Source organism: Anas acuta, chromosome 3 (genome assembly GCF_963932015.1).
Source record: "Anas acuta chromosome 3, bAnaAcu1.1, whole genome shotgun sequence".
Lineage (NCBI taxonomy): Eukaryota > Metazoa > Chordata > Aves > Anseriformes > Anatidae > Anas > Anas acuta.
The window spans coordinates 70,211,404-70,227,460 of NC_088981.1; the positions used below are offsets into that span (position 1 = coordinate 70,211,404).

At 37.5% G+C, this 16,057-nt stretch overlaps 1 protein-coding gene across 1 annotated transcript in view; it reads right to left on the reverse strand.

Moving 5' to 3' along the window:
• Positions 1-2,269: 2,269 nt before the first annotated feature.
• Positions 2,270-16,057, reverse strand: part of SLC16A10 (solute carrier family 16 member 10) — a 66,386-nt gene continuing 52,598 nt past the window's right edge. Inside the window, exons 4-6 of the mRNA XM_068677697.1 lie at positions 11,341-11,484; positions 8,664-8,892; positions 2,270-7,475 (exon numbers count right to left, since the gene is read on the reverse strand). Of these exons, the coding sequence (XP_068533798.1) occupies positions 7,240-7,475; positions 8,664-8,892; positions 11,341-11,484 (609 nt within the window). The 3' untranslated portion in view covers positions 2,270-7,239. The remainder of the gene's footprint in view (positions 7,476-8,663; positions 8,893-11,340; positions 11,485-16,057) is intronic.

Below are 16,057 nucleotides of genomic sequence, written 5' to 3' on the forward strand. Positions count from 1 at the left end.
TGCCCTTATGAAACCATGAGTACCCCTTTCTCATCCTGGAGCCTTTATGATCTTCCAGGAAAACCCGTACTTTTTGTTGCCAGTTGTTCAGAATTGGTTGGACTTTACCTGTGTCTTAGGGTCAACAGCAACCAAAGGTCCCCTCAGTGTTTATCAGGAGATTTAAAAGCCCTTTCTCGGGGAGTTCATCTGTGTGCCTGCTTTTACATTTCACATACACATCCCTTTCAGTCACACACCTCCTAACGAGGTGTGGTAGTCAAAGAGCACCTCACTTGCACCATCCTACTTTATTTTATGTAAAACTTGCATTTTTCCTGTGATCAAATCCAAGGGTTGGAAAACACTTCAATAAAACTATATTAAATTTACAAATAGTTTTTTTAAAAAAGTAATTCTTTAGGAACCTCTGTTATAAGATAAAGACACAAAATTGTTTGGTCTCCCTCTTCTGGGCAAACAAAAGTAACATTTAAGAGCAGACCTTTCAAAGGCCTTAAGGCACTTTCTTGCTGATAAAAGGTGACTCCTGCACTTGCCCAGCGGTCTGTTTGTGTGCTTCTCAGTGCAAAAGCAATTGAGAAACTAAGCCAAGCTTTAATGATCATTCTCATTATATCTGGGTGGTATCAGCATGCACTGAACACAGCAGATGATTTTTTTTTATTTTTTGGGCTGAACTTCTCTAAAATTGATGTAACTTGCTCTCCCTGTGTTACTTTGTATGCCCTGAGTCAGACACAAAACAGTTGCCTTTTTATTTTTTTAATCCGCGTTACCATATAACTGAAACCAGACTCTTAAGACAACTCAGCATGAAAGGTCTCCTTGTCTTCTCCATTGAATGTGTCATGTCATGCTCATAAAGCTTGCCAAGATGCACATACGTGTAGGGTGTCCTTCTAGCTTAAATTAAAACACTCTTGTATAAATCATTGCTACTTGTCAAGAGTAGCTCACAGGCTTTTCAGATGTTTCTTCATTGCTGTTCAGCACGGAGGTGCTACCCTCTCAGAAAGGCTTTAAGGATTTGCCTCTCAGAGTAGGTGTTATTTTTAAGCCCCACAAACAACACCCCAAAAGATAATTCTGAGATCAATGTGTCTGTTTTAGTTCCCCGAGCTGTTCAGGACAGAAATGTCCCGCACGTAACAGCCACTGTATGCAGATCTTGGCAACCCAATGCCGTTTCTCCTGGCACTGGTTGTTAGCATGTTGCAGGCACAGCTCCAGCACAATAACCTGAAGGAGTGGATGCATGCATATATTTAAAAAAATAAATAAATAATAATAATAATCTAGCTATGAGAAATAACCATGCAACATTTAAGTCTGGTTGCTCAAAGCCATGTTAATATTGTTGCAACCAGTGCAAAGTTCCTACGCTGCTGAACCTCCGTTCATAGGCCCACAGGTAGTGTGGGTAGTGTTTGTAATGTATCCCATAAGGAGACTTCCCCAAAGAAACCTATTTGCCTTTTTTCGTGCTTACAAAGATGTTTTGTAGCATAAGGGCGTACAAATGGCAACAACACTCATGCTATTATCAGAAGACATCTTTCTCAAATTTTAATTAGAAATACAAGTAGCCCGGAGCCTAAGCCAGAACAAATAGGAACATCTCTCCCATATCATCGGGGGGAGACGCTGTTTATGTTTGGTAAAGAAAAGGAAACACTTGGCCCTGCTACCAAGGGAAGGTGAATGAACCTCTGGGATTTACTGAGGCTGTCAATGAGGAAATGCTTGGTACTGCCAAGGTAAGTCGAGGTGAAACTGGCGCTGGGCCAGCAAGTAATCAGAGGTTCGCTCAATTACACTCGCACTTCATGTAGCAAAACACACAGAATTCTTTAAAACACCACTGGAGTTTGCTCTACCAGTTTCCCCACCCTTCCTCGATTTTACTTCTGCCTTTTGTGAAGGCAACTGCTCTGCGTGTTTGACATTAAACCCCAGAACATAAAATACAGTACATAGACTTTTTAGAAGCACGTAACGCTGGAAAGCCAGTAGGTCAGGTTTATAAACCACAGCTCTTAAATTGGGTGGTCAGTGCAATTAGAAAGAAATGGGTTGCACAATATATTAATTTAGGGGCAAACGCGATGGAGACTTTCCAATCGGAATAAACGGTAACAAAAGCTGCAAGGGCTTTTTATACAGAAGTCTGCACCCGAGATTCAATATCAGAATATAACACAAAATTACTCCAAAAAAGCTTTTCAGGAGAACCAGACTAAAAATGATAGACACAGTAACAAACGGGACACTTAAGAACTATCATCTTTATTCTGAATAATTTGAGATTGATCGCAATTACTTTAGCACCATGAAAGACATTAGACACTTTTTTTTTTCTTTTTCTTTTCAAACCTTTCTAAGAAAGCAGAATTTTAAAGAATGGAGTTAAGGCTAGCAAAACGTGTATCCTGTATATCAAAAACAACATACAAAATATGACATCTATAAAGATACTTAAACATGTCAGTGTTATCAGTATTAGCACATGTTTTAGTATAAAATCACTCTAAGCATACATGGTTCTGAGACATTTAAAACGCTGACACCATCCAGAAAAGACTACGAGGCATACCGAAATTGCAATTGCATACTCTGGAATTGCAAGGGCGCTATGCTTGTCAGCAGCGAAACGGGCAAGGGAAATTATTTTCTCAGCCGTCTCCCATGTTCCAGTGCTCCTGTAGTTAAATGCAGGATGGTTGCGTATGCCCTGGCCAAAACGTGTTGTATTTATGTGTACATACAGGCAGGCAGATGCACTCGTCATCAGGGGGCCAGATCTGACAGAAGCGTCGTGGTGTCCGAAATCTGCTTCTGTACCACCCCTGTGGTGGAGCCCCAGCCTGCCTGAGCTGCTCCAGCTGACCCCCAGGGATGATCCTAAGGATAGGGGTGTTCCTTCGTGTCCTCAGGCACCTCCTTCAGGGCTGCAAGGAAGCATCTCCTGCCCCTCTGGCACGCGCTTTCCGATGCAAGTAACTGAGCAGGGTGTTTCTGCTTTGAAATGGTAGTGTCCGTATTTTATACATGAAGCACTCGTCTGGTATGTGTGAAAACTGCCCTCGCGTCCTTCTGAGTTGACTTGGCCTCATCCTTCACTTCACAGAAACTTGCCTGATCTATCAGGCTATGGCTACGCTAAGGTTTAATGCAGGGAAGAGGTCTGAGAACAGGGAGGCTGAAAAAGTGCCGCCCACACGCAACATGATGGGCATCAACTGAAAATCCAGTGTCTTCAAAGGGAATTTAGGAATGTTCATGACCAAACAAAGTATGAGGAGCCAAAGGAGAAAAATGTCAACTGATTACCTCACCTGATAGCAAATGTACCCCTACAGCTGGACCAGAGAACTAGTGGCTATGTCATCTTTGACTTCACAATTTAGGGAGGTCCATGAGTAGTCATTGGAGGAAAAGTTGGAAGAATTTTGAAATGTAAAAAAGGGGTTGGTTAAAAAAAAAAAAAAATCTATATAAGAGTACATTCATTCGAAATGAATGAGTACGTTCGATTGGTACTTCAACAGTCTTCAAATACGTAGCCAGAATAAATCCAACAATATTTTTTATAAATTATGCCTTGTGTATTGTTGCATAGCATACATGTAGATGTAAATAAGAATCTGATGGTTTTTCAATATTTCAGACTCTTTGCACAACGAATTTATTAGGATCTACAAGGATCTCATGCCTCCTGAAGAGACATCACAAGAGTCAGTCTCTCATAAAACCAACCCCTGGCTCAAAATTAGTGTTGGTTTCAAGATCTGGAGCATTAAGTTACAGTAGAGTAGAGCTAGAAATTTCAGCACACTAACATCTTAAATGAATTTCTTTCTACCCAATTTTTTCTGAAGCCTCCCCTGAAAATATTTTATGGTTAAAAGGAGGGAGATGATTCTGTTTATAGGATGGGGGAGTAATGTATACAAAACTATGAACTATTCTTAAGAGAAGGATACATCTGGAGCTTTGAATGATTTAAGGGTTTCTTTCGAACTAAAGTAGTATCTTGAGCTTAGAATCTATCCTGAACAAGATTAAATCTGACATAAATCAGGTCATCAAAACATGAGTTCGACAAGTTTTTTATGACCAGGTTTTCACACCTAATTAAGTTTCATTACAAAAATCAATTTACATTTATTCAAAATTGACAATTCGGTGCTTTTCCACTTTTCAGAGTAACAAACATTTCTACATCACACTGTCATTTTTTCTTAAGCGTACTAAATAGATGCTATTTGTGTTGTGTTTTTTAAATTATTTTTTACTTTTTTTTTTTTTTTGAAAGGGGAGACAGGCTCATTTTTAAAACCTCAGGAGACACAGAATGCTATATATCTTTATACAAGTTTCTCAATGTTTAATTAGCCTCACTGCTAACAATCCAAACTTTATTTTAACTGCATCTTACCTTATAGGACACAGTCCCCATGCTTGTGTCCAATACAGAGCTTTTTCTGTTGGACATCTCCCCCATAGATACAAACTAGCAGTAAAGAAGCTAACAAAATTCTCATGCATTAACTTTTTTCTTTTTAAATGAACTTTTATGAAATTTCACATTTTTCTGAGGCCCTTCCAATTTCAGCATTGTTGTAAAACAAGCACTAGCATCAGAAATGGCTTCATTATTCCAGCATCATCACACCAACATAGCTTCATTAACCCTAACTCTGCATCCCTCTCCCCTGACACCCCAAGTTCACTAGCTGCTTTTAAACACCATAGTAGTCACGCCTGAATGATTATTCATTGTGTCCTTTCCCTAAAGTCTTTTTTTTTTTTTTTTTAATGCTGTTCATATTTATTAAAATAATTTACATTTTCAGTTACTCAGATATGAGCGTTTGGATTTTTATTTACAGGCATGTCCTTAAAGAGTCTGGCAATAATTAATCCATATTAATGTTGTGCTGTTTCTATATTGTTTATAAAACTTAACAGCAATTACTTTATGTTCTCTCCCAGACATTTTATATAGATACTACCGAGCACCAAGTCAGGAAGATGCCATAACTATGTCAAGATGTCTTGTCAAAATAATTTAAAATTGCATTAGTGCTAAAAAGCAGCCTTAGTTTTGGTTTAAAACCCACAAAGCTAAACATGTGAAATTTAAGACCTGTGATGAATAATTTTTCATAAAGCAATAGGAAACAAGAGACTTTTATCAACATCTTAATCACCATTTCTTGCATCGCCCACATAGAAGATAATACTGAATAAAACGTTCTGCAAAAATACCCAGACAAGAACAGCATAGGCTGTTGTTATCGTTTCGGTAATGAAGGCAGCACTTTGTAGTTTCTTTAATTAACAATACTATTAACATTTAGTGACATTTTTAGAAGTACGTAGGACATGCAGAAGCAGCACAAGTCCCAGTGGACCTGAAGGGACCTCTGTCTAAAGACTTTTTTTTTCTACCTCCACATACCTCATTAACATTTTAAAATTCAGTTCCCTTCAGCCTTACTCACGTGAGACAGGGATTGAAATTCTACAATAAAAACAAGGTATCAGCTCCGGTCTGCAAAAATTAGGATGCTCTGCATGATTATATTTAAAGGACTTTGCGTTTTGATAGATTTTGATAGATTTTGATAGATGTAAACGCTCAGCTGGAAAAAGGGAAAAACAACAGAAATGGAAGGGATATTAAATGTTATAATTTTAAAACACTATCCCCCTGCGTAAAGAACAGGCATTGCCATTGATTAAGAAAATGCATTTAAATGTGCATTTAGTCTTGAAGATCACATTTAGTTTACTCTGCTATGACACTTCTGAAGACGACGAAAATGGTCGGTGTTAAATGGACTTGAAGCAAAGAATATTTAAGTATTCCCACTGCGTTGCTGATCCATATCCACAAATAAACAATGGAACAACTTGGAAGTGTTTTATCTTAAACTGCTGTTTTCATCTCAAAGTATCGTGCTTTCAAATATTTTTTCAGAGAAAGAGGTGTTCAGAAATACACACTTGACAAATAATACATAATACCTAAGAATATAGAAGTAATAGGGACATATTTTAGGATGGTAAGCAACAGATAGGACACGCAAAGACATTTCTTTACATTTGAATAAAATACAGAGCTGTATCCTACACACAACTGAACACAGCTGTAAAGACCCATAATAAAGCTGCATGTTCACTCAGTGCAAAAATCTTTAATTGTTGAATGTTGTTTTAATAGCTCATGTATATTTCCACATGTTAAAAACAACTTCATATTATTGCACTTAAGATGTATTCTTTAAAGCTGTCTGGTTTTTAAGAATAAAAAAAAATAAAAACCTAAAAGGTACAATAGAATAATTTGAAATTTAGACTAATTCACAATACTGCTCCAAAGTACTGCTGTCAGTACAATTTCAGAACTATCAGGTATTCTGAGGTTTAGCGGAAAATAGATATATGTACACACACAATAGTATTGCATTAACAAAACAAAAAAAAGGTTTCAATGATTATCATTCAGCAGCTTTACTTCTAAATGTGTTTGCATTCTGAGCTCAGTTTGTGCATATTCAAAACCTATTCCCATACGAAATTTCATCCTTGATGTTCTTTGTTGAGGCTACTGCGAAAAATACAAATCAATGCAAAAAACAGGTGAATGATTAAACTGAGCCAGCTGAGGTTTTTAGAGAAAATAAAACAGATGTTTAATAATTTAGCCTTGTAATGCAAAATGATTTCAGAAAGAGCTAAGGGAATCTAAAAGATGCATATTCATGTCCATGATATAGAATTATGAAAGACTGTAAAACAGCATGAGAAACTTCACAAATTAAGTCAGTTTTAAGAGCTACTACATATTCCAGTATAAAACACCCATGGGTGTGCCTGCATTGAGTGGACCATAAAAGTTACTGAATAATCCTGGGTCAGTGAACCAAAAACAGCTTCCACACTTCCAGAAATACATTCTGATGAATTAGAAAAATATTCTCTTCACACACAGAATCACTACGCATGTACACACTAATGCTACAAAACTTCAAATACCTTGAAAATGTGGCTTGAAATCAAACTCAACGACTCATCAAAAGAAGTCCAATGGTATAAAAGATTCTTAGAGCAGTTTTGCAATTTGAGCAATAGTTCAGAAGTCCTTTAGTATCATATAGTATCTCCAGCCAAAAAGTAGAAACATAGCTTTGGTAGAATAAAGTTATGCTGGTACAGGAAAAGAAAGCATCAAAAACCTGATTCCATTTCTTTGACTGTTTTTTCTGCAGCATCTGACACCAAAGTGCTTTCATTTTCCAGCATTTTCTCAGTAGTTTCTCCGTCAACAGTTTTTGCTCTTTCTTTTAACTTCTGCCGTTCGTGGACCCAGGGGATGATACATAAAATAGCTCCACCGATAAGTGGGGGGACTCCAGCCAGGTAGAATGCTACATCATAGGTACCTAGGTGATCACGAAGCAGACCTGGAAAGGCAGAGAATTACCACCAATAAATGCTGGGGCCTTCGGAATACACAAAAATCGCGTCTCTTCTTTGGGTTCAGACATGTGAGGGTTGGCACAGATTATCAGCATCACTAACCTGACTACCTGAAGGCCAAATATGGACGTAATGTTTGTAGAAAGGTATTTCAGAACTGATTCAAAGACTTCATGTAAAGAAGAACTCATAATGTAATCACTCAACTACTTAATTACCATCCACTGGTAAAAAACGTGTGTCATATTTCCTATTTGACAGTTATTCATTTCACCTTCTCCAACATTTGAGTCTTCTAATAAACTTTGAGAAATTCTCCCCTCTTTTGCTAACAGTTGCCTTTGATCAAGTTGCCTCAATCTTGTTTTCGATATGCTGTATATATCGCATTCCTGGCAGCCTCTTATTTAAAAAGAAAAGTGTGGTTTTCAGCAATTCACTGTAATCACCCTTTCTCAAAACTACTTCTATGGGTTAAATTCTATTTAAGTATTAATAGCTGAGATAGTATACACAGATCAGAAATGACCTAATCTATCCTGTTACAGCTTAATAATTCTGCTCTTTATAATGCTGCATAGGTCAGCTATGTCTTACTAAGAATCTGTCAGTAGCCCTCCAACACCTTAGAGTAAATTGCGACCAGAAATCACTGATGGTAAGTATTGTAGCTAAAAGTCATTCTCACCTCACAAAGAACTCCCAGTTTTCATCTTCAAAACTTGTATTTTGTCAAGCAGACTTCCATTAAAGGATGCTTAGAAGAAGGAACTAAAGTGACCAGAACTTTTATGCTCACAGTTGTTTTTACAAGAGCAAATTTTGAGTCCATTTAATTTTTAGAGATTCTAACTTGGAGTCCTTCTGTTACACAGTCAATACGTAGGCTATCACTCAAACAGCATGGAAAGTGTCAGGTCCTAAATCCAACCTGAAAACCTGCATTTCTCTTGAGAGGAATGTTTTACCAAAATATTTTTTTTTAAAAAAACATCTGAAGCAAACTTTTTTAAAGTGATTCACTAATCCACAAGCGGGAGTTAAATTCATCATATATTCTGGGGCACAGACAGAAAAATCTTCCAACGTAGATGCACTGCAGATGACGTAGGAACAGAAAATTTGGCAACCATAGAGGCATATTTACAGCTACAGACCACGTTTATTCTCACCTGCAATGGGTGGACCAACTGTCATAGGTATTGACATGAGTCCAAGGAGAAATCCTATGGCCTGGGAGACATCCTGAGCCCCAACAAGCTCGAAGGCGATAGGAGCCATAATGCAAATGAAGCACCCATCAAACAGGCCCATGAAGAGACAGACAGCAATGAGACCTCCAAAGACATGGCACAGTGGAATCATCATAGACATCAAGCCGATAAAGAAGAATGAGGCCACCTAAACGTAACCATGGAAAAATATAAAAACGTACTGCATCAAATCAGCAAAAACAATGGGAATAGATGAGCCTTCTTGCATTCATAGTGAATCAAATTGTCTGCCCATATTTACTTTAAGGTAAATAAGCATGGATTGCCACCACTACAAAGCAAAATAAAATGAACACTTCGAACTATCATGACATGCGATCACAGAAATTCCAGCACTCGTTTCACGATTTTTCAAAATGCATTTGTAATAAACTATGCTGCAATGATTGTGTAAGGAAGGAATGTCCTGCATACCAACATCTCTTGGAAAGTTACTCTTCAATCCTTCCACAAACAAAAGCCATGAAATGTATTTTTTAAAAAAATCATACAACTAAAACACTCTAATTAGACACCTCACTGCTGTAATTTAAGCAACAATATCAGTATTATTAGGAGCAAAGACTTGATGGTGCTTATATTCACAGGTGGTACCTGGAAGCCTCATTTCAATTTTTCCACACAGGCATCTTCTGTATTTCTGTTTATTCTTGTATATTTTTAATCTTCTCTTTAATCTTTATATTCTACAAACCTTATGATTATTATTTGTTTGAAGTAAATTAAAAGAATGTAAATACGTCTTTCTACAAAATGAAACAAAAAATCATTCCAAATAAAATCAAGTATTTAAAGAAAAGCAAAAGCTTATGCGCCACCCATATATCAAGCATAGCAAACCAATGTTCCACCTAAATGCACAAACAGGTTTTCCACACAAGGCATATGCATTAAAAGAAAACAAGGTCACTTGTCACTCCTAAACATCACAACTTTTGGAAGGGTATTGTTGACCAGATTAACTGTATTTTAATTATTCTAAGGTTAAACACAGCACTAAAACCAGAATCACTAAACTTTATCTGTAAGAGACAGAATATATAATTTTATTACTAAAGATACCATTTACAAAGCAAAACAGAGTGAAACAGCTCCTTAGGGAGTGCAGAAACAGAAGAAAGAAGAAGGCTGGATTTACTGGATAGAGCTTTTATAAGCTGTTGAACTATAACACAGTCAAGTTTGAAGAGAAAACAGAGATTTCACCTGCACTGGTCAAAATTCATTTTTAATAATTTTCACACAAGATAGGATGATGGTATGAATGGTTGGACAACCCAGAATAACACCTGCAGTGAAAATTCACTTTGCCTCCTAAAAATGCTTACTTGAAACAGAAGAGCTGAAGATGAAGAGGCAGTGAATAACCTAGCAAAAGTAAATGTGTTATTCCCATTTGAAACTAGGAGAAACCAATGGTATGCAGAAGCATCAGAACTCATGCCCTAAATAAATCCATGACTTTCCAGTTGTCCAATTTTCGAACAAAAAGCATAAAAAAGCTTATGGAGATTTACTGCAAGTTTGATATGTATCTGATAAAAAGATCTGAAGGTATTTGTGCCTTATAACACCTCAATGCCATCTTTTCACTTCTAAAACTTAATATTGAAATTTCCTAAAAGTGTAAGAATACGTACTGGGTTGATCTAAATGGATGAGATAAAGTCACAGTCTCTTTCATCAGGGAGTCTATACATATATGGCAACAAATACTTTTTCTTCAGAAAGTTGGTTCTTTCCCAAGAATTTTTGAGTAATGCAGTACAGATAATAGCCATTAGATGTCTCCCTTGTTATTCTTCATTTTACAAAAAAAAAAATCAGAATAAGAACACCCAGTAGCTGATAACATGTAAGTTATTACCTAAAGCTTTTCCAAAAGTCTGAACTAAAACTGACACTTTTAAAAATAAATAAATTCATAAAAAATAAAGTGTTTACAAGTGCAGAGGGCAAGAAATGGGTATCTATCTTCATCCCCAAACCTCAGCATTTCCCGAAACTGAAGGAACTTTTACCTCTTCCATGCAACTCTTTTTGCAAGTAACCCACTTCATTCAGCAAAACTTCTCAGCTAAGCACCTCTAATATTCTTGCTGGCTGAATCAGCACATGCTATGCACAGAATATACTCTACACCAAATTATCACCTAACAAAGATCAAGAAAGAAGAACCAAAATCTTTAGTGGCGGAACATGAAGAAATCTTTCTGTATGCATCAAGCAGTTATGGGATAAAACAGGGAAAGCAGAATTCAGAGAATCACAAAAGGTTTTCCCACTCCCTTGCAAACGATTCCTAATTTCTGGCATTCCCAGATGAAAATTGTCAGTAGGTAGTAGCCATGTTTTCTTAACACTAAAAACAAAACCACAAAGATCTAAAAGATTCATGAAGTTTACGCCAGAGTCCCCTAGTGTCAAAAAACATGTTTTTTGCTAGAGTGTTGAAATCTCTAAAATTTGAATCGTCAATCAGTTAATTCTGTTTACTCAATGGTTCCTGCAACCAGAGCCTTCAGAATACGTTTTGTATATGTGTATATTCCTTCAAAACCATGTGAAGACATACCTGTAAATAAACTTTTTTCGCACCGGGAATATAATCGGCAACTCTGCCAAAAATCAATCGGCCAATTCCTGAAGTAATGCCCAGGCACAGCAGCAGCACTTCTTCTCGCACATTGTCACCAAATCTGTCTTTCACATGCTTCATCTGTTTAAAAAGAGGGTTGAGGAAATAAACAGGCTTTAGAACAAAAAGGAAGAGAAAGCATAGAAAACTTTGAGTTAAATAGAGGTGATCTGTGAACCTCAGACTTAAAATACATCTACAAATGATCCAACTCGCTTATTCTACTGGGGCGGGTTTTAAAATGTTTTTGCTGCACCAACTTACCAGTATTAAGTGCGATACAATAAAACAATCTGAGAATGTATTGTTGCTTTATTCACATTTTTAAAGGAACTTACTTCAAGAAAACAACAAGGCTAACACCCACAAATTAAAGAGATCTCAAAAAGCATCCCCCCCCCCAGGCACATTTAATATACCAGCAATAGATGCAACGTAATGCTGAATCCACAAATGATCCCTAGAACTGGGTGCGTCACTGGTTAGGTCATACTCTTGGGTCCAAGGGCACCAAATGATCAATGAGCATCACCACAATCCTGTTTCGTGCATTCAGGCATTCATACCAAACTTGTAACAAAGTTCAGGGGAAGAGCACGAGGGAAATGGGCAAAGCGGCGGAGGCTGCAGGAGGGGTCTCCCAGGCTGTCCATCCTGACATCGAGGGACAAGGAGGAAGAGGAGCAGGAACCACCAGCAGTGCCGAGCACAATAGCAAGCACTTGCAGGAGAGGGTGCATTAACAGCAATAATAAATAGGGCAGATAAATAGGGCAGACACAGGGGAAGAACAATTTAACAAGCCACCTTGACCTACGGTCCTGCAAGTAGACCATCAAATACAGACGTGATGAATTACCAGTATCAGTAATTCTAACCTTTCAAGTCATGTAAAAGAAAAAAAAAAAAGAAGAAAAATCATAAGACTGGCTTGGTGGATTTGGATTTCTATTCTTTCTGGACCACAAATAATAGCTTTTGTGGGCATTAAGGCACAATAATTTTAGACGGTATTTTGTTTGTCATTTTGTTTGGGTTTTGGTGGTTTGTTTGTTTATGTGTGGAGTTAAAACAGCCACGAAGACCAGAAACTAGCCATCGGACAGACTTTTGCGCAACCACTTTCTGAAACACTGTTGGGCAACACCAAATGCACCAAAGTGGGCATGAAGAGATGTAGAAATTATCGGCATAGTCCTGTGATCACTGTGCTCAGAACTAGTTCTGAGAAAGAAATTGTAGAGACTCAGAGGTAAGAAGTATTCTGAAGAAAGTGATTTTTAAGGCATGACATGGTCACCTCGTCTCAAATGGTTTTCTGCAAGCTGACAGACCTGGCGAGCAAGAGCCACACAGCAATTTTTGTTATGAGTAATTCTGATTAAAATCACTTTAAAATAGAGAATCCTTATTCCCCTATCTATAATGTAAAACTAAAGTTTTAGGAAGTACTTCTAGGCTGAAATGCTCAGGATTCTCTTGTTAATACACCGGCAGAGCCATTTTTTTTTCAACATAAACATTTGCATCAACATAAACATTTGCATCAAACATTTGGTTGATTTTCTTAAATACAAAATCAGTTGTTTTTTGTTTGCTTATCACATAGTCTATTAAATCTAGTATTTATTTGTCTAATATAACTGATTTTTGTCAGAAAGGAAGAAAAATAAGGGTTGTTTTGTTTTTAAGCATGAACTTGATTGAAAGATATTTTAGATTTCTATTTTTGAGGATTTTTTCTTTCTTTTTAAGACCCATTTAGAAACAGAATCTGATGAAGTTTTTTTGTTTTTTTTTTCCTCTGGAGTGATACTTAATATAAAAGATAAGCTGTTGTACTTGATGGTGTTCTGTCAAAGGGGAGAAGAAACACTGAATTTTCCCACCCCTACCTTTCTGGGTCTGTCAACACCTGCTGGCCCAGCTGGCAGAGAAGCCCCGGTATTTTCTGCCACCCTTTCCACCTGTTCTGCTTTCATGTTCCTGCAGCCTCCAGCTGCTTTAATTAGCAGACCTCACTCATCCAATCCCCAGGGGTGAGATAAAGGTCTACATCTAGATAACTACGAGCTGTGCATCTGCAAATGAGCACCTGGATTTCTCAAAGCAACACTCCAAGGGTGAAACGCTGTCCTTTTTCAGGTCAACACTGCGAAAGCATTAGATTCAAGCAGCTGAGGTAGGAAAACAACAGCTACTTGTCTTCAGCTTCAAACATCTAAATTAGCAGTTATTTTTCCAGAATTCACTCCTTATAAGAGCACCACAACCTTCAAGAGAGCTTCCAAGAAGATGAAAGGAGAAATTGTTTCCCCAGGAGGCCAGCAGGCAGTGGAGGGGGCTGTCCAGAGGTTTTCCAGACCCAACAGGACAGAGCCCTGAGTGACCTGGTTAAAAATTAACTATAAGTTAATTACATTCATTGATGAAGCAGCATAAAAGAAATACCCCCAGAATTCAGGATTTCCATTGATTCTAGCTGACAGTACTACTCAAAACCCCTCTGATGGATCATGGCTTGTGCGCCTTCTCGGGCACCAACGCTCTTGTCACTGCAGAACCGTACGGGCTGTGATTACCTGACTTTGTAGGCAGCCAAAGGGGGACCCAGGCACATGGCAGACACAAAGGCCACAGCATTTCCCTGTGGGTTTTGCCTGTCCTCGGTAACATACCAAACCCTTCACACTTGGTAAGTTGCAAATCTAATTTGTCGATGTGTAGCAGAGGCCTGCAGTTTTGCCTGAGCCAACCAGTACAAATAATGCAGCTCCAGAGGCTTAGGAGATAAGGAAAGCATTCCGAAGGAAATATAGGATTACAGATCTCTAAATAGCACGTTATGACAGGAAATCTGCCACGCTTTCCAAATTATGAAAGCTACACATCTATAAATAAAAGAATCGGCAATTATTAAGAGTTTTACACTTTTTCATTATTCTAATTTTAGAATACACGTTTTTCCCAAAGGAAGTTTTGATTTTGATTTTTCTTTCCCAGACATTAAAAAAAAAGAAAAAAAAAGCCTACACAAACAAACTTTTCATTCTTCAGGCTTTCGAGAAATGCATGAGTCCTATAGATGTCCAAGCACTACGGTGATTCCTTGGAATTAAAGTGGTGACCCATGCCTATAAGTAACCAAGACGAAGCTTTGTATGAGGTGCCAGGTGAGGCTAAAACATAACCTTACACACAAAATCTATGATCGGAGACTAATCTATCATAGTGGCCATCCCACTCCGTATAGGATCCACCCTGAGATATAAACACTAATATTCAGAACTGTTTGTGTTTTGGTTTTTGTTTTTTGTTTTTTTTTTTAAGTATTAATTGGCCCTCTTAGCCAGGTAACTATTTTAAATTCAGACACCCCAAATAGCTCTAGACTTGTATAAAGCATGAAACTCAGTGGTCAGTCTAGGCACCGCCATTATCTCCATAATCTATTGATTTGTGCATCTGTTACTAATATGGCATTCAAAAACCCATTCAGTATTATTAGAAGACACGATGGCCTTGAACTCAGATTTTCACAGGAAATACGATTATTTGTTGATAATTGAACTCAGGTTATTTGTTCTTTTGAGCTGGAAGGGCATGAAAGGCAAAAGAATTAAGCAACAAATTAAGTGCACGTCCAAGTAGAGGTATTAGCAATTGACAGGCCACAGTTGGAGCAGGTATAAATGGAAAAAATATACTGATGTTCCTCTTCAAGACTAAAACTAGATCTTCAAAATTTCAGAAAACTAAATGATTGTTTCTTTCATACATCATCTGAGAAAAGAACAGCCTTACTGGTGATGCACAGACCTTTCTGTTCTGTTAGTGCCGTCACACAGAATCCTTCTTTCAATGAAGGAACCAACCACATGTCTGAACAAACTGATTCCTTTCAAGGCCTTGAGTGCCTTAATAAAGATTTATCAAGAATTTTGCAATGAGCTGTCCTAGAAGACTGAAAGTTTCAGGGTGTGCTGAAAAACAAAACGTGAAATAGCTCTAGATAAGTCACTGTTTGGTCTATAACAAAAGAACTCAACACACACACACAAAAAAGCAACTTGGTTCCCAGAGAACTGTACAATAATAAGCACATGGAAGATCATTCCATGCAAATACATTTCTGATCTAGACTCTGATGAAGTGTTTACTGCTGAACCAACAGCTCATGGACCAGCAACTTCTGAAATAATCTTGACTCCTGAACATCAACTGAAAAAGTGATATTTACGCCAGGAAGTGTGAAATAGCGCTATTAATACCTAACACAGAATGATAGCACTGCTATAAAAAAGTATCTGAGATTGATAAAGTTGTTTTTGTTTTTTTTTTCTTTTTTTCACTTTTGTTTTAATAAATCAAGTGTCTTCACCTGGCAAAAGTATGTGTATATATATGTTTCTGGAAGAGACATTCCCGTTTACATATTTGCCACAACAGTGATACTTCCTCTTTCTAGCTCTGGCCAATTTATTCTATATAACAAACACGGAAAGAATGCAAGAAACAAGGTGATTATTACCTGACAACCAGGAAATTTTCTATTATTTCACCAAGTAAAGCAGATTAAACAGAAGAATCTATACACCATAATGATTCCGAGTATCTTGAAGGACTGAGAGAGCTGGGGATGTTCAGACTGAAG